Below are 19910 nucleotides of genomic sequence, written 5' to 3'. Positions count from 1 at the left end.
AACACTACAGCACAACCAACTGGAAGCGTTTCACACTTTCTGAACAATGAAGAAACATTCTGTTTAATGTGGCTAATTACTAAGCTGTCAGCTCCGTTTCTTTATACATTCCTTCGGTCTGCTCTCCTCTGCAGCTCCCCCTCCTCCTGCCCTCTCCCCCTGTATTTAGATTTCAGGGTCACTAGCCAGGCCTCTCCACGCAAGGTTTCTTATACGCAGACCACCCCCCAGGACAGACAAGAGCAGCTTTCTCTCCGACAGTTGTGAAAACTTAACGAAAAACCTTCAGAATGACAGTTTACATTTTTTCAGTATCAGCGGGCCTGTTTTTCTTAAAAGGCATTTCATTTTTAACAAGGGGCCTAAAATTTAAATGACCTCACACACGTACTAAGAAACCCAAGCCACCCTTTCACTCAGACTATCAGCATTTCTCTATATATAAACTCATTTTATATATAATAGGGCTTCATAAATTTGGCTCAAGGCAAAGTGAGGAAAAGCATGAAAACAAATCAATACAGCTGAAAACAGAGTGCATTTAAAATGAAATGCTAAAAGGGCAAATTGTATATCAATATTTCAGCTGTTAAATATGACAGGACACCATCATGAAAAATTACAAATCTGCAGTTTGTTTTGTTTTGTATTTAGTAATTTGTCTTGTATGTTTTTTTTTTTCCTCTTCAAACTGGATTATGATAACAGACAAATGTTCTTCGCAGCTTCTTAAGTTCACGCACTACATTTCCTTTGTTCTTCTAGAAATATGTAAAAAAATAATAATCTGGCAGTCAAACACAAGTTAACAGGAAACTCTCCCTCCATAAATACAGTGCCAAGAACAGTAACACAGCACTGTTAAACTGACGTCCATTCTCTAGCGCTAACCAAAACAGTAGCACTTCAGCAAAGATCAGGAACATACTGCAAACGTGTAAATAACTATTAATGAACTCACGCTATTCTTTTAACATTCCACCTTACTGGATAATTCTCTCTCCCTCTCCCTCCCCCTCTCTCTCTCTCCCTCTCCTCCTCCACCCCCTCTCTCCCCCGCTCTCCCCCTCTCCCTCCATTTAAAATGTACAATCTGCTGCTTTGGAATCCAGTCTCTGCACACAATGAAAACAAATACTGTGCACAGCTGCCAGCCTCACATATTGTACGTGCTGGCTACTTGTCTGCAGTATACCTACTCAGAGAAGGAGCGGACCACTGTCAGATACTGAATTGGAGTCCAGCACAGGACTATTATAGAAGCCCTACACTAACAGCATGTTTGGTATGTTACAACTGAAACAACGCCTTTGGGAATGAAGTCAGTTGTGCCTTCTGTAAGAAATAGTAAGAATTTGCCCCCTTAGAAATCAAATCAAATACCATAAAAGGTGCTTTGAGAGCCACTTCCCGTGTGTATCAGCATTGCTGTCGCCACGAAATCCCACCAGAGAAACCTGTCTGTGCAAATAGCATGAGAAACCACAGCCACAGTTTACAATCACATTTAAGCCATTTACTGACACCAACTAGGACAAATCATGCTATGATGTTGCCATCTGTGGCATGTGGTGGGCTCTCGCTCAGATTGTTGAAATGCCTGACAGTACCGGAATGTTTGTTGCGTTCAGGCATTAGATAAAAAAGGCTGGAGCGTCCATGCTTCCAAGAGATGACTCCACTTGGAAGCCCCGCCATGTTTAAAAAATCGGCAGTCATGCTATCTGAAGCTTCTGGAGACAATGACGCATCCGGATGGCTCAACGCTTGGGAGCCGAGAAAAAGAGTGTTGCTCGTCTGTGTCACTAGAGTTCAAATCCATGTTTTTGCCAGGCAGCCAGCGTTCAGATCTCTGCCCGAGGCTTTCGCATGACCTGGATTGTCACTCTCCTTCTGTGTGAAGGGAGCTGACCCTCCGGGACCCAAATAAGCAAATCCAAACCAGGATCAAATTCGATTTTGTTGCTGGCTCTGAGGGAGGCACGGGAGAATCTTGAAGATTTCTCAAAAGAAAACAACAGGCATTATATTTCAAAGTCTGTTACTGTACTTGCGTAGAACATTTAGATCAATGTCATTTCCTCCCACAACGTGACGCCTTTTGAACCTGCTCTGTCGTACAGAACTAGAATGATCTAAAAGAGTTGAAAGTTCCGTTCTTGTCTGGAAACAGGAAGCACGGACAATGGACAAGTACCAAGAATTTTCCAACTGAACTGAATCCTGCTAGGGAATACATAAAGAAACAATTTTGTTCTTAGAACCATGGAACATAGAAAGGAAAACTAGGTTTTGTCCGGAGCCTACATACTCTTCAAGAGCCTCCAAGTCCTTTGATTTGTAAGGTTAATCATGTCTTAACAGCAAAGGCATAAGGAATCAAAGCAAGCTGAATTTGTGACATTGATACCAATGATAACTGACCCGAAGACCACATTTCGACACGCTATCAAGAATGGATATTCTGCACAAGTGCAATAAGTGGATGGACTGGCCGGTGCAGCAAAGTGCTGCTGAAATGGTTCTGCTTGGTGTGCTGTGATACATCGTGCGATTACAAAAGAGAAAGCTGCAAGGCCGGCTTTACGAGCTCAACACAAGCTTCGCCTTCAGCAAATAAATCCACATCATCGGCACATTAATAGCACACAAATATTATAGATGGAAAGAAACCCTCTTTATCTTGGTTATATTATGCAGATAAGAGAAAAGAACTGTCTGTGCTTCTGGCTTTTTTGAAATAAATGCCCTGTTTTATTTATCTATTATGTAGCTTGTACAGCCACAAATCAATGGATTAAAAGAAAAAGAAGATAGCCTACATTTATTCTGAAGTACTGTACAGATAACAAGGCAAGGATATGTGCTTGGGGTGTTTTATTCAATCTTTTATGTATCCGTTATCAGTCAACATCAAGATTTACTTGTACTAAAATCATTATACACTTTTTTTTTTTGCAATATACAGACTAGAAAAGAGGGTTCTGCGATAATAATATCTTAATTCGTTGTTTTAGTTGTGTGTTTTTCCTCAGCTCTGCAATACCTCCAGCATCTTCTAGCCCTGAATCTGTCAGTGTGTCTCTGCGTCAAAGATGAGGCCATGCAGAAGGAAGCTGCCTGTGGGAATCCTTTCCTAGCCAGACTGTCTGCTGAAAACAGAAGCAACAGAGAGCAAGCCCTCTCAGAGGTGCTGGGTGGGCCTGCATGGCGCCAGTCTGCCACCATGTCCTCACACCCTTACCAGCAGGTAAACCCCTAGTCGCTGCTGTCTCTGCTGAAGTAAAGGCAGTGGAGGTGGTGGTAGGAGGCTTTGCTCCTCAGCTCAGCCCAGCGCCTTCCTTCATGCTGAGTTTAGATGATGTCTTGTTGTTTTTTTTATCTCCGCACCACAGCTCTCGTAGCTGTCTTCTTCCTGTAGCTGAATGCCTGGTTTGGCTTTTCAGTTACAGCTTCCAGTTTCTTCCATTTTGATTACTCCCTCAGTCCCCCCCCCCCCCCCCGCTCACACAAGCTCCCCAGCATTGCCTGTTACAATCTCTATAGGGTTATATAAAGAAACAGTCCCTCCGCTGGAAGAACCATCTTTCATGTTGGGTATGTGGGACCAACTAGTGATCTCAAATCCCCACAGCAATTATTTTATACAAACAAGCAGAATTTGATATGTTCTCCATCTACCTGGATGTATACAATATTCCTAATTATATATATATATATATATATATATATATATATATATATATATATATATATATATATATATATATATATAATATTGCTATATATTGCTGTAATAAGATTGAGGGTTTAAAATGGTGGCTGAAGCGTTTCCAATTATTTATCCCCAGCTTTCAGTCTTGACATATAAAAACATCTGCACATCTGGCCCATGATTCTGTTTCAGACAGATTCTGTTTTGTACAGCAGCCTAATGCTCATGGAATCACCCTTTAATGCTATTCAAGCTCTACTGTAAACCTTTCAATGAAAATGTTAACAGCGTTGATTTTATCATGAGAACACTACACCTGAGCAGTAGAGCCACTGTTACAAACTCTGTAAACAGGATTTTACTTTGTGTACAATCACTTGGCGAACACCATCCCTGATGTATTTGCCTAATTTGCAAACAGGCCGCGTGTCATGTGGACCAAAGCTGTCCGACACAAATAACTAATGGCAGCCAATGCATACTGCGGCCCGCTCCAAGCCAGGATACAGTTGTTGTTTGCATTGTTGTGTTGTGAAGATGGCACAGCTGGTCTCCGCCTAGCCCCACCAGACAGCAGGCACACACACACGGCACCAATGTCTGAGGCTGCAGGGCTCCCCGGGGAACGCGGGGTAACACGCACACAGGGCTCCTGACTGCACCTGATTGGTTGGAGGTGACATCATGATTAATCACACAATGTTTCAATTCTCAGGATGGCTGCGCTGGGCCTAATGAACAGGGACGCTGCTTCCACTGAGCCTAAGGGAGCATGGCTCTGTGTTTCTTTTGTCTTGGATGTGAATGTATTACTGCTTTTCAATCTACAAATATACACAAATTGTATTGTTTCTTGTATTATTATTATTATTATTATAATATTTGTTGTGAAATGCATATATACAACGGTACATTTTTTAAAAAAATCATTGTTTTGAACTCCTGGTGTGAAAAATAATGGTTTTTCAGTTTCTTTTTTGTACGCCTATCTTTTTTGTACTATTAAACGTCCATTCATTACAAAACACATAGTAGAGAGAGACTCATGCATTAACAGTGTAGGCCTTCTGTCACTGCCAGGCACTTCATACCAGTTTCCACACACCAGACAGACGCAGCACCCTCAGCATTACAGCCCCACCACATTTATGAAGCCCTATTATGGTGTAAAATGAGTTTATAAAAAAATAAATTGCTGACAGTCTAAGTGAAATGATAGCACGGGGTTCTTTAGTATGTGTGTGATGCCTTTGAGCGCAGTAAACTGGCAATAACAAGTCGCTCCTTACTGTAGCACTCAGTTGCTGGGTTACTGTGTGAATTAGACATTTCTCAGTCCACAGTTAAATTTAGTCAGATGCTGGAATCACATTTAGCAAATCCATTTCCAAACCTTGGCCCTGCCCTGACCCTGAACTGTCTCAACAATACCGCTCACACCAGAGACAGCTACTCTGTGTTTTTCAATCCAGCTAACGAGCACCAAGGCATTTGTAATAGATCATGCACAAACCCCCCCCCCAAGAGTTGATTCTGCTGCATCCTCCTGACGCCCCCACAACCCAAAGGGCTCCTGGAAGAATACCCCTGCCTAGACATGCCTCACAACACTAATTGCAATATTTTTCTTTCCATGTCATTTACTCTCTTGTACGGCATGAATTGCTATGAACAATGCACAGAACAATGCCAGACCTGCCCAGGAACATTGCAGCAACCCCCCTATAGTTATGGATGAGGATCTGCTTCATTGTAAACTCAGATTTCCACACATTAATATAAGGATACAACAACGCACCTCTGTGGTGTGTTTTCCATTGATGTGCAAAGAATAAACTGCCTCAGGTTTCTATGTTAAGGACTAAGACCTAAATAAAACCATGTGCCAATGAAGCCATTCCAGAGTCATGTTTCATACCTCTATAGGTCTGCTGCTCTAGCTACTTGAACAGCTTACATTTTTGTGATTACTGTCTGGAAAATCTTCCCCTCAGAATGTCAAAGCATACATTCTCAATCTGAAACTAGTAATGGACTATTCTCACAGATTCTCATTCCCCACACAATCCTATTGAGTTTCACTGACAATGCCTGCTCAAAACCTTCTTCAAACCCGAGGCTTGCATGTTTACACTCCTGCCTGCAAGCAAGCAAGCAAGCAAGCAAACATTCTTCTCTCAATTCTGGTTGCTTGAAGAACCTCATCTTTTCTTTTTTTTTTCTCACCCAAAATATGTCTTCAGAATTTCTGTAAAGCCTGCTTTAAAATTTCCAAATTGAACTCTCAGTAAACAACGCTGTCAGTTGCTGTAAATCGAGAGCCTGCTATCCAGAGCTGACTGGTGAGCGACCTCTCGAACGAGGCACACACACAATCCAGCCCGTTTCTATGGGATGCGCAGCAGCAGCCCGAGCACACAGCCCTGAACTTCTCTTTCCTGAGTCAGGACTCTGTGAGTTTGCACACTGCACCAACACTGCACCTCAGTGTTCAACGCTTTACACTGAGGTGAACTGCACTGCATCCCCCCATCTTCCCCTCGCCAGAGTGACAAGGCATGTGCTCAGCTATGTGTATGCAAACCTGTCACGACAGTACACTTCAAAAACAGCTTTTCATTTCACTGATGTTAAAAGTAATGTTCCCTAAGGATATGCATGCTGCTGTAAAAAAAAAAATATGGTGAATACTGCAGACTTGCTGAAAGTATTTGAAACATTATTCCCTAACAATAGAGGCAGGGGTGCTCAAACATAGAGGAACTTTTCTGTTTAGGGGCCCCTCATTTTGAGTAGGGACCCCAAAATTACCTTTATAAAAGTTTCCCATAGCCTCTCAACACAGCACCAAAAGAACACGTTTCTCTGCCCCAGTTTGAGAAGCGCCGCTGTAGATCATAAACAAGTATGAATATTGAAATGAAATAATCACTCTGCCTCTAAACGAGACAGCCACCCCGATTCATAATTACTTCACTCACTCGGTCAGCAGAACGCCTGTTCTAACTCCTTCCCAGCAACTCTGGTGTTTACTGTTTCTCTTGCTTGTAAATGATTGTACAGATTTCAGGGGGCAGGTCAATGTATTTAAATTCTGATGGAGCCTGGCTTCAGTTATCTTGACTACCAATCCCTCCTGTAAGTTCTGTTTAATAACAGGGAGCTTGTTTCTTTTTTTGAGGCATATTGCTTGCCATCTGGCCCTGAAAAACAAGATAGATGAACAAATCAGAGCACTAGCTATCGATGAAAAGCAGAGCCTGCGTTGCCCCTGCGTGTGGCTGTGTGTGGCTGATTCAGTGGCTTTGTTTATACCAGCTGCCAATTCTGATTGATTATCTCAAGCAGATGAAGCCTGACAGACCCTACCACATACTTTAGATAATGTTACCCTTGTGGCTTATTTACAGTTAGTGCTTTGCAAAGCCAATCCACGCCTCCAACAGTTGGTCTAACGGCCTTTTTGTAAAAAAAATAAAATTAAAAATTAAAAAAACATACAAACCTGTAGCATGTCTGGAGCATTACTAAACGGTCTTCAGTGCACTGAAGATATTGAAAAAGGTTTCTAGTCGAAACGTCAGTCACTGAATTTAGACGAAAGAAGCCACCTGAAGCCAGCTCCTTTTCAACAGGGCAACTACAGTGACAACGTGCAGCTGCATATCTAACTATCTGTTTATTGTATTGATTATCTATACTGGCATACAGCTTTCAGGAATGCCTGACCCCTCCCAAGTGAACCGGACTTTCTCTGACCCTGTCATGCTTTATCTATCTGCTTTAAATCAACAGATCATGAATTAAGACATGAAAATCTCTACAAACGTTAACTTTAAAATGCATGTCGATTTGACCAATTTTCTTTTTTTTTTAAGACATTTTTTTTACTGAAAGCTTTTTTCCGGAGCTGATCGAGAGCCGAATTCACATTCCCCCTTGACGATGGTACCCAATATTAAAACTCTTGAGGTGCATGTCATGTCATTCATATATCAAGCTTTAAATAACCGCCTTGTCCATGTCTTAATTAAGTGCAACAGCAGAATATATGATGATACTCGTGTCCCTTTTAAAATGTGTGAGACTGAGAGCTTTCCATTCAAGGGCATCCTGGTCTTTATTTAAGTTACAGCTCTTGGTAACCAGAATAAGACACCTGGATGGGGCGGGGGTAATGGTAGATGAGCCCTGTGCTGTCTTCTCTGGTATCCATGTGCGATATCTGGAACTTCCCTTCACTTATTCCAGCTGGCCAGCAATAAAGTGTCAATACAAACTGAATGCAGTGCCACTAAACAAAGGAGACGCGGTTTAAACAGATGCATGGATTCAAATAAAGACATAGCCTGACACCCTGGATAATGTCTGGATATACACATTTCGAAAATGACAATACTCTGACCCGCGCTCACCCCTCAGTCAATGACTTTTGATGGCACCACGAGCTCTCCATATTGGACATAATATCAATCACCCGTGGCTTGACATTTCTTTGTTATCCAATTGTAAACAGATGTTGCTTCTAAAGGGCAGTCCTTTATTGTTCAGGCTTTGTATAGGACCCTTATTGAAGTTTACTGTGGTACCTCATGCCATGGTGGTTAAGGGCAGTATTGATGTATAGCTTAGAAAAGCACTGTAAAGCGCAACATCATGTTTTAATCCAGTTTTAATTGAAAATTAAAAATTAGTCTCTTTGAGAGTTGTATCCTATAACAGTAGAATGTGCTGAAAGAAAGCTCTAGTGTCCTCTGGCAAACGTTTCGACTAGAACTCTTCCCCAGTGTTGTTATTACATAGCCTACATTTCACCTTACTCAGCACAAGCATGCACAAGAATAGAATAGATCTATGGCAAATACAAAAGTAAATGTTTGGGGTCTACTTTGGTGCCACAGGAGGCTTGTGAAGTGTGGATGATCAAAACTGCTTTAACTCCTTCCTTGTTCCTATCACCAAGCAGACAGGCTGAACTGCAGCACTTCCTGTAACCTCCAGAGTTTCCCCGCTCACGTTTCAAGTCACTGTTACATTTTGAGATCCAGCTCTACGCTGCCCTGCCAGAGCTGGCCATTTTTACTGCTAATCCACTTCATGTTAAACTCCTAGGGAATCAGTCCTGTGGCCCTCAGTGCTCCCGAACACCATCACACCGCCATCTCTGACAAGGATAACATAATGAGTCACTGCTCAGATAAGACAGCATTTTTTGCTTCATCCTTCTGCTCAGAAGCAGATCGGTTGTTGCGAACACTGGAAATGAACTAAAGGAAGGCCCGTCACACTACAGTGAACCCTGCCTGAGTATTACCTGCTGCTACAGTGGTAGTGACATCCAATCCACGCTTTATTTTTAAGCAGGTTGCTCTCGTTTTCAAAAACTACAACCACCAAACATCCAACAGCGGCAGATGTTTCTCGCAACATTAACATGTTTTTTTTTTAAAGAAGGGGTTAAAGACTAGAGTAAACCGCATGCATGTGGAGCACGGTTTTGTTTTCGAAACACGTTTTCCAGCAAGGAGGGACGTGGCGCTGAAATGACTTGGGAGTAAATGACCGAACAGGGAATTCAACAAAGCATCTAGAGACAATCTTTCTCTTCCAGACCGACAGTCAGGCCAGGCTGTCTCCCCTGTCTACCGCAAGATATATAATCGGGCAAAAATGCTGCTCGAGTGGTTTACTGCTGCTAAAAACGTTTCTACTTCATACTGAAGGCATAGGCTAAGTCATAATGATAAGAATGTCAAGATAACAAACGACTGTCCCAGTCCTTCTCCGCACATAAATCTAGTTTCTCATCCACCCTTCTTTACATCCTGGCAACACTGAGCGCCAGGTCTACATTTTCATGTATTAATGCACCACAGCCCTTTTTATTCCAGTCCTTTTTATTTTTTTTTTCACTTATGCAAGACGGCAAACGTCAGAACAGACATAATATCATCTACTACGGAAATTGCTCCGTAAAAAGGAGTGCTTCTTTCAAAACTCAAATGAATATTTTGAATATTCTTTCATTTTGAATTAGCTGGGGGTGGGGGGGGGGGGGTTATGAAACAGCCCTGCAGATAAATAAGAGTGCAATTAAACAATATGCCAAGAAGACCACAGTCATTCTGCCTCACGTTTATCAGCAATGCTTGGTTGATCACCCGAGCAGCGCTATCAATGCTCTTTCCTCGGGATTGTCATTAGCAGATCAACACCCCTCTGACATACTGGAAACATGTCCTATTCTGTAAAACAATGCTCAGTAAAATATGAACGCTGCTTCTTTAACAAAGCAGATGTTCTTGCGATACCTCGTTTATGCCCCTTGGGTTGAATTCTTAGGAGGAAAGCTGACCCACATTTTAACATACAAAATGCAATCAGAAAATCCACGCCTTTTATTTAAAATGCTGCTCATAACTACCAGCACCGATATTGCCACTAAATAAAATTGCATAATGAATTGCACAGGATTTGTCTGTTTGTCTGTTTTCCAATCTGATTTTACTAACGCATCTTGCAACCGGACAGAAATGTTAGCGCTGGTTCCAAATGCAAATTACCTTGCGAGGTTGCATATTTTAATCTTCCTCTGTATGTTTTACATAATAATCAACAATGAGTTTTGCAACAAAAGCATTCACAATACTACCGCCCCTCCCCCCCGCAAGGCATCTCTTTCCATCCCTCTCTCCCTCTCTCTCTCTCTCTTCCTTTGTCTCCGTTTCTCTTACGACCTCGTTCTCCAGATTAAGGGCAGCGCCAGTAGGGTTGTTTTACTCTGCTCTCCGCTCACTGTTTAAACTGCTTAACCTCAATAATTCACATGCGGTCTCCAAAGTCCGAACCACACCACACATTCAATTCATGTGATTGATTTAGGAAACCTTGGTGGATCGAAGGCATTTTGAGAGAGTATTCTATTGGGATGGGAGTAAAGCTAAGTGTGGGTTTAAACCACTTTATGGATTTTCATTGTATTGATTAGTGATGTGAACACTTGATAACCAATAACCCACACATCTGGTCCTGTAAGATATGGGACTGCAGTAACAGCGAGAGCAAATCTGCCTCTAAAAATAGCAGGACAAAGACAACACAACCAGTTTCAAATGATCCTCTTTTTTATTTTCTCCACCTGAATATAAAATACAAAAGCAATCTTCTCCAGCCCTGCATGGCAAGGTTAAGACATGCTGATGTATTTGATGGTGTTTGCTGAGCAGACACTCTAAGATCAAGACGTACAACCGAAGAGCTGTCTCTCCTTGAAAAGACTGTTAATTGTTCACTGCTTACAAGGCGGCTATTGTAAGTGTTGTTCCAACCACACTCCTATGAGACTGTATTGCTATTTACAATGCAGTTAACTCATTTCTGGTGGCTTTCAATCTGAATATTAGCAAGCAGGCGGTAGAGGTAAGAGATGGGGATGGGCTTGCCTTGCTAAGGAAGGTCCTGTCTGATGCTCATCAGTGCCTTTGGAGATCCATGTAACACGGAACATTCCCAAACCGCCTGTCCCCACCACCACCCTAATTTCATATTTCGTGAAACAATGAAAGCTGTCTTCAATACAAAATCTCATTTGGCAATTGACAGACACTTTGATATTTTTAACCATAGCCCCAAGCCCCTCAAACAAACAGCTTTGCTCGCAAATCATCAGACAATAGGAAAGGTTTTGCGATGTGAATGCGAATTAAGGCTCTTTTCCTTATTTTGACAAGGAACTCAATTTCAGTTCTGTTTAAGTAAAAGCCAAAGTCTGTGCTAAGCTTTGTGAAACAACATAAGGTGTAGGGTAGAGGTTACCCAGCATAAGGGCAGCACAGTTACGGAGTCTAGCCTATTCTATGTAATGCATATTCTGGGACATTGCATCTAATAAGCTGATGGAGCTTTATGTGCTTCTGCATTTGGGGAGCCGCCTCAATTTGGAGGCGATATGCCCCAGGGAAATGTGATGGTGACGCAATTCATTATCAATATTACAGACTCCAGGGGGACTGCTTCCAGTAAGGCAGCAAGCAATAATAACCCAGAACTCGCTTACAAGGACTGGTAGCGGGTTTTTAGATTGCTGTGACTAAAAGCATATAACAGTAGTATTTAATCTGGTACCAAATCCAGCATATTAAGGAGATTTAGAAGATGCATTGAAAGAGTACTGTAGATACTCAAGGAGAGGGCTGTTTCCGTCCGGCCTCGTTCGTGAAAGAAACAAAGCACTCCAGTGGTTTCTGTTTACACAACAAATAATTTATGGGAAAGAACATTAAACACTGGATTCCGAGAATTCCTCTGCCCCTGCTGAAGCAATACAGTGCAATATGAAACAGAGCTGTGGTTCTGTTTTGGGGTTTGAATGAATGCAAGATTCCAGAAATATTCGTTCTGTAGCGCTGAACACGCAAACGTCAAGGAAACGCTCAACGTTGACGCTACCTTGAAGGTTTCTAGGCTATGTAAAACTGTAAGAGAGAAAGCTTTACAAGTTTCAAATAATCTCTCATGTTGTACTGGAACCTTGCTGGTCCCGACAGGACTAAAACAAAGACTTCTTACCCAGATAAACACGTTTCCAATTAACAAGTCCTCTTTGCCAATGGAAAGCAACATGTCCTAGCAGACATTAGGGAGTTTTATAGCAATAGGGAAACCGAGTAAGCTGTCCTTAGATGACACAGATTCAGCAGGCAAACACGAAAGGGCAGCTGCCGTCCCTATAAAATAATGCATTATACTAAGTTGGCAGGGTCATAAGAAACTCTATTGTCCTGCTAATAGCTAGCAGTTCCTTGTCCACGATTTGCTATAGCCAGTAATGAGCATCCTTGCTTTTTTTTTTTTTTTTCTGTGCACAAATATCTCCATTTGTATCATGTACAGCATGTGGCCGTGATTAGACTTTAAGATCCACCACTTTCTGTCATTTCTAATGGGTTCATACAGTGCACCAACCAAGCATTACAGCACATTCATACAAGACCTTAAATAAATGTGATTGCACACTGAAGATCTTACTCCATACATTGGGCTTGATACAGTAAAATACCCCCAAATGAATATAAAAAGCTATGGTTTTGATACTGGTATTCTAGTAGTCTTACACATCTGATACAGCACTTTATCACCAGAACAACTGGGCATCAAGTGAAATAATCCCATTACATCATAGAGGCTCAATATATAGAAAACAAAACACCCCGTTTCTGTGTTAACACATTTGCAGACCTAACGAACACAAGAGGGTATTAAACACTGAGGCATGAGATAGCCTGCCACCACTGCCGCGGATTACATCATAGAATCATAGAGCGATGAGTCACTGCCAGTTGGAGGCACAATAGAGAGCGTTGCTCCTCCTCCTCCTCCTCCCTATAGAGAAGGGGGTGGGGCTCCTCCACACAAGACCAGGCCAAGTCTTCTTCATTCAGCAGCCTTCCGCTTCAATGGAAGAGACCCTTTTTTCGGGGCCGGGGGGGGGGGGGGGGGGGGTGAGCTCCTTTCAGCACGACAATCACAGTTCCCTCCTTTTTTTTTTTCTCAAGCGCACTATGGGAGCGCTTTAAGAGGCTACACAATGCAAATAAGACCTTCTGCCGTTCACAAAGCGATTAATATGCAAAGACAGCCCAACCAAAAAAAAAGAGCAAGCGATACAGCGATAAAGCATAACTCTTGAAAATAACGTTGCGGTTAAGTTTTTAAAACAAGCGCTGCAGAGTATCAGCAATCATTTTAACAAATAGGATAACAGCCCTCTGTGAACGATAACATCGTATCTGGTTTTCAAACGCACTCCAAACATCAGCGTTTTGGAAACAGGAATGATTGAAAAATAAAGCAGACTTGAAAAAATAAATAAAAATGTTGCAGTGCTATTTAAAAAAAAAAAAAAAAAAAGTTCAGACAGTGAAGTTTAAGCCATACGGAGCACACAGAGAAATGTGCTGCATTATAATTTCATAGTTGGCTATTGGCTTGTTTGTTGTGCATTATTAATGAACAACATTAAGCTTGCAAAATCCAAAGTGACTCATGCCAGAAAACACATATGCTACAACATTACAAGGAGGCTGTGATCATGCACCTCGTTTTAAACATGTGCATCCTTGTTCTTCAGACAACACGTTTCAATACAAGCCTCAGAGCTTGTATTAGCAACACTAAAGCCATCTGAAGGTGTCATCCAGCTCTTTCATTAGTAGAAACTGTAATGACTGTACCAGAAACGTCTTGCCTTGCTTTGTTAAACAGCTTTTAATTGTGCCAAAGACCCCCACTATCTTCAATTAGCCTTGCGTTAATTTTAAAGCCCCTTCATAATCACGTTCCATACTGCCTAGAATTCATAGAAATATTTATAACATGTTGTTAAAAACCAAAAGTACTGTTATGTATACATATAAGAACATAAGAAAGTTTACAAACGAGAGGAGGTCATTCAGCCCATCTTGCTCGTTTGGTTGTTAGTAGCTTATTGATCCCAGCATGTATTATTATTTGTTTATTTAGCAGACGCCTTTATCCAAGGCGACTAGGGTGTGTGAACTATGCATCAGCTGCAGAGTCACTTACAACTACGTCTCACCCGAAAGACGGAGCACAAGGAGGTTAAGTGACTTGCTCAGGGTCACACAATAAGTCAGTGGCTGAGGTGGGATTTTAACCGGGGACCTCCTAGTTACAAGCCCTTTTCTTTAACCACTGGACCACACAGCCTCAGTTATAAAAGCTAAACAATAACTCTGAAATACTTTCCAAAACAACAGCTCTGTCTGTCAGATTATGTTGTAAACTATAGCTAAGTTTGATAAGTAGGGGGCTGTGTGTATTTTCCATTCCAAGGAATTGTCCAGAGGTTCTCAATATTCAAGAGTACAGCATCTTCAGAGCTGGAGGGGAGTAAGACAGCCTGCCAGGGATTGAGCTATGTTGAATTAAGCAAGCAGTGGTTTTAAAATCATCATTTGTTTTAATGCAACCTTACAGAAGACAGCCAGCAAGTGTTCAAGGAAAGCAATTCAGAGATACTTAAGATCAGCAAAGGCATGCCTTAAGTAAGACCTGGAAGTAAAGCACGCGACCCAGAATGTCAGTGTTACGCATCCTGTCTAAGACAGGGCATTACTTTACATCTGTTACCATTTAAACATTCTCTTTTAGCTTTCTTATCTATGCGACAAAGGTACTTAAATAGCATATACAAAGCCAGTAGAAACACATTAAGACCATGTTCTTTAGGAAGAGCACAAAGCTAAACATAAACAGCTATCTGACTTCACTAGCATTCCATTTCAATTAGTTCACTGAACTACCTTTCAAAGTTAAAAAAAAAAAAAAAAAACTCAACTCATTACACTAGAATCTTCTAGAACGTTCTAGAACCTTCTTGAATTGTGCAGAGCGTAGAGTAACGCTTGCTTGTCTGTTTTTAGTAGTCTTCCAAGCTGGACTCATTTCTCCACTGTTTGCAGTGTACTCAGAAGCCAATCAGAGAAAATGCCTCTTATCAGTAGAGATGGTTGTTCTCCCCTGACCTTAACTGCACTCCAGTCCTGTGTGCTTTAATTAAAACGACACTGTCAGTCAGGAGTCAGTGTGCCGCCCCCTGCATCACCCTGCATCTGTTCTTCAGCTGAATCAGCTTGTCCCATCATAGCTACACTGCTATACATACATATACATATATATACTGATATCTTGGGTTTTGTTGCAGCATTACTATTTAGTCTTTCTTCGCTAGACATTCAAATACCCAAGTTAGTTTAAAAGCATATTATTAGCAAAAACCCATTCTTACAAATGTAGCTTCCTTCTCTAAAACTGCAGAAAAAAACAGCATTTAGTACAAAAATGGTAGCTGAAAGATTTAAAAACTAGTTCAAACAGCTGTAGGACTGCACTTTACAGTAAGTGCTATGCAGTTTGGCAGGACTACAACACCTTACTTTAATAATACAGCTTGCTGAAAAGTCTGCACCCAAGAGCTGTTTCAAGTTACTGCACTTTCACTAAACTGTACGTATATGGTCTCCACTACAAAAAACCTAGCTCCCTTTATCCTGTCTTCCACCCTACAGAAGTTCGGTTCTAGTTCTAGAATGTGCAGCTGTAAATGGTAAAATGAACACAGCTGTCTTGTGGAAAAAAAGACTGTTACCCAGAAAGGCCTTTCTGTGCTGGGGCATGTGGCCCACATGACATGTGCAAGCAAATGCCTTACCAAATACATATAACCAGATATATGAAAAACACAGAGAACAATGCAAAAATAAGTAGGCAATTTTGGGAGCGTTTTCTCTAGAACTGCTCCGTGTGAGAAAGTGACTGAGTTATGCAAATGAGAGAGAAAAAGCATGAAACTCCAGCCATTTGGCTAAGTGTCACACACGCATCAAAAGGCATGCCTTCTAATGAACAGCTGCAACAGAGGCAGCCGTCCAAACCCTGAACTGGGAAAGTCACATTGCAATCAACAGCTCCTCTTTCTTCCAGGTCGCTAATAATAATACCGGTTACAGCAACACCTCACCGCGCAGGAATACAGCTCAGCAAACACGGTTAGTATAGCACTGTACTACTGTATCAAGTGCAGGAATGGCTATCAACGTTTGCTAAAGAAAAACAGAAAACTACATCTCTGGCTTCCCACTTCCCCGGCGTTGTAAACAAGTGAATGACTGTCAAACAAAGGGCTTAGCATCTTGTTTGCCCAGGTTTATGCTGTTAACTCCACTCTGTGAATGGCTCTCTCAACAAGATCTCTTTAAATTACAGAGCATGTGTCACAATGCGAGCGATGACATGCACACACACACACACACACACACTGTGTGTATGAATGTGTGTGTTTCTGTAGCAGGTCCAGGATTCTACACTGGGTTTGTTCTGCTATCTTTGAAGCACGACCACATTGATCCCTCATTCGAGATCCTCTGTAAAAAAAAGACTTATTCCAGGACAGTGCAGTCAGCCTGCTGATAAACAGCCAGCTCCCAGCTTACAATTCTGAGGCCTCCTATTGATGGAAAGTTTCGTTGCACCTGCAGTATTAATTTATGCTAGTATGCATCCTTCTTGTTATGTTATGATCGACACAGGTCTATTTTTTTGCAAACGTCCACGCCCCCAACACTCGCTTGCCAGAAACTCTTGTTTCACTAACTAGCAGAAGCAGCAGTTTCTACTCCACCTACAGACCTTTCAACCCTACAGCACGGGTTCAAGCTCATACGCAAGCGCGTTGATAATGAACATGTACGTTTTTATACAGGTATGACGTAATACATATACATTACACAAACACGTATTTATACAGATAGTTATTAATAAAGAAAAAAAGACTTGATGCAGAAATTGCGTTATATGTATAATTTGCGTGCGAGGATAGCATTCACCGTGCTATGAAAACGACGTGTTTTTGTTGTAATGCCAATATGCGATTTTTTATTTTTTTTTTAATAATAAAAAAGCTTTTTTTATGATTTTTCAAAATCCACATAAGCCTGCTTTTACAACCAGTGAAATACAGTAAAAGCCTACTTTAAAAGTTATAGTTAGGATCCTCTTAAAAGTCTGGGATTTAGAACGGTCCCTTGGAATAAAAGCTAACGGACTGATCCCGCCCAAGCTCGGCGCTCTCTGATTGGACAGCACTATTTCATCGAGTGAGTGGTGCAGCAGATGGAAGCACTAGTCTATTTTTTAACAAGAAAACAAAGGTTTGCACTCTCCACTGCGCCGATATACGCTATATATACACGATCTCTAGGCTGTGTATTTGATTTTTAATTTAATACATACGTCAGTGTGTATGTTCACAATGATATCTACGGTAGCACATTTTAATTGCGTCCTCGACTATCATTTTCCATTAAGCCTGACTAATAACAGAGATTGCAAAACGCTTTTTTTTTTTTTTTTTTTTTTTTTAAATAAATACTGTACTTTAGCCGGCACAAAGGCTGGCTACCTGACAAATGAAATATGCAAATACAAACACACCTTTTAAATCGAGCATATATATATATATATATATATATATAGATAGATAGATAGATAGATAGATATATAGATAGATAGATAGATAGATAGATAGATAGATAGACAGATAGATAGACAGATAGATAGATAGATACAAGATAAAGGCGTTTCAAATAAATGTGCCATTTGAATATAGTCGATCTATGAAAAACGAGTACGATCCCTATCCAGACAGTGCGCGTATGCTGCCTAATAATCGACTAGATTTGTTTTGGTTATAAAATAATTCATGAATATAAACTCACATCTACTGTGATTAGCTGTTCTTAATTTTGCAAAACCTAAAACATCATATCATTTCTATGTGTTTGTTTGTTTTGTTTTCAAGAAAGCAAATGATTATGAAGACTCTCATATATATTTAATTGCAGCCAAATCCTTCTTAACAGCGCATCTCTCGTTTGCAATCACTGCTTTTCTTTGGCTCTGTTTGAAGTTGGAGCTTGTTTTACGGAGAAGAGCATCTACACACACACACACACAAAAACACATCTTAATAAATAAGACTTCAAACGCATATGTGTGAAACTACAAAAAAAAAGCAGAAACTGAGACTCAAAAGAGCGCTACTGAAGGTTTAGCATGGCAGAGATCCAGCAATGAGCAATGCAATGGTCTGTTCAAATGTGCTGACATTATTATATGAGATTAACGTTTTCAAGCATCCTTAGAATATATTCCCTGTACAACTGGATGGCTCCGGCTTGGGAAAAAAAAAAGTCCGGGTCACATAAAACACAACGTAACACATACTTTGTAAACCGCGTTCTACTTGCAAATAAACACTAATAGACAATATTTAAAAAAAAGAAAGAAAAAATCAGAATTCTTACCTGCAGTGCCAATGAGAAGCAATCCCCAGATGAGATCCCTGGTTTCAAGCATTGCAACCGTTAGATAAGTGATGTTTCTTGCCTTTAAAGGGTATTTTCCTGTAAGGATATGTGCTGATGTATTTTTAATTCTTCAATTTGGATTTTTTTAAATATTTTTTGTAGGTTACTTCTAGCTAGGCTGCTTTGTCGATGCGCTCGCACGCTGCTCAGAGAATGAGTGACAAGAACCAGCCTCAGCACACGCAACGAGAATTAATCCGCCTTGGTAAAATCACTGCCTCTCACTCCAGGAGGTGCGGGGTATACCTCCACATGCTGGAGGACAAATAGTGCGCTGAGCTCTGTGGAGCTGAGCGGAGAGTTTGCCGCTCCACCGAAGAGGCGGTAGATGGTGCAATATGAAAAAGTGGCCTGGATTTTTGTTAGAAAGCGGGATTAGGATTCAAAATCCAAACATGCTACTTAAAACACATTGACAAAAAAATGTGAATGTTACTGTACAATGTTTTAATCAACAGTCTCTCAGTTTTTTTGGTTTAAAAAATATGAATTATTTTCTTTAATTGTAAAAAAAAAAAAGAAAAAAAACATTCTGCTATGTACTGTACAGTTATTTATAGCATCAGTCACGTTTTATATACCTCTGCATTTGTTACATTTCAGAAAATTAAATACACGGTCATACATTAACATTGGTTCATTAAATTAATATAGTTTGTCTTCTGCTAATCATAATAGCAATAATAAAGTACACTTTTTATAAGTAGACATACATTTAACATTACAAGTATCCTTAACTGTGCAGGTAATCTCTAATGTATTGATCAGCATGTTGTTTGCACATTATCCACACTCATATCCTGTCCATTCTATCATAAGTAAACTTTATTACATTCTGTGCACACAGTCCCCATTGCCGATGCTGTTTGAGGCCGTTCAGATATATAAAGTAGTGCCCATTTAACAAAATCAGACTTTCAGTACCTTCCAGAACTACAGGGTCTGCAAAACACAAGAATGCAATTTCAAAGTTTAAAATTGAAGGAGCAGTTCTTTAATTGGGAGTGTGGGAAGGGGTTAACCCTGGCTGGGAGCCACTACCATACTTTATTGTTCAAACCAATGGTTTCCAAGGCAACCAGAACAACATCAGCCAAAGTCTATTGTTGAAGCAGCTTCATGGGTTTCCATTTGAGTGGAGCCCCACCAAGACCTATGGTGTGATAATGCCTGCAATTCCATGCTCAGCACAAGTGATGGCTTTGCTCAATGTTAAGGGTCACTGTTCTGTATACATGGTGTTTCTG

At 40.9% G+C, this 19910-nt stretch overlaps 1 protein-coding gene across 1 annotated transcript in view; it reads right to left on the bottom strand.

Moving 5' to 3' along the window:
• Window positions 1–18855, bottom strand: part of LOC117397176 (neural cell adhesion molecule 1-like) — a 160063-nt gene extending 141208 nt beyond the window's left edge. The window contains exon 1 of the mRNA XM_059010165.1: window positions 18601–18855. Within this exon, the coding sequence (XP_058866148.1) occupies window positions 18601–18652 (52 nt within the window). The 5' untranslated portion in view covers window positions 18653–18855. The remainder of the gene's footprint in view (window positions 1–18600) is intronic.
• Between the last annotated feature and the right edge of the window lie 1055 nt (window positions 18856–19910).

This window comes from Acipenser ruthenus, chromosome 40, assembly GCF_902713425.1.
Source record: "Acipenser ruthenus chromosome 40, fAciRut3.2 maternal haplotype, whole genome shotgun sequence".
Taxonomy (NCBI): domain Eukaryota; kingdom Metazoa; phylum Chordata; class Actinopteri; order Acipenseriformes; family Acipenseridae; genus Acipenser; species Acipenser ruthenus.
The sequence above is the reverse complement of the archived record's forward strand: the minus strand, read 5'-3'. Positions and strand labels throughout refer to the sequence as shown.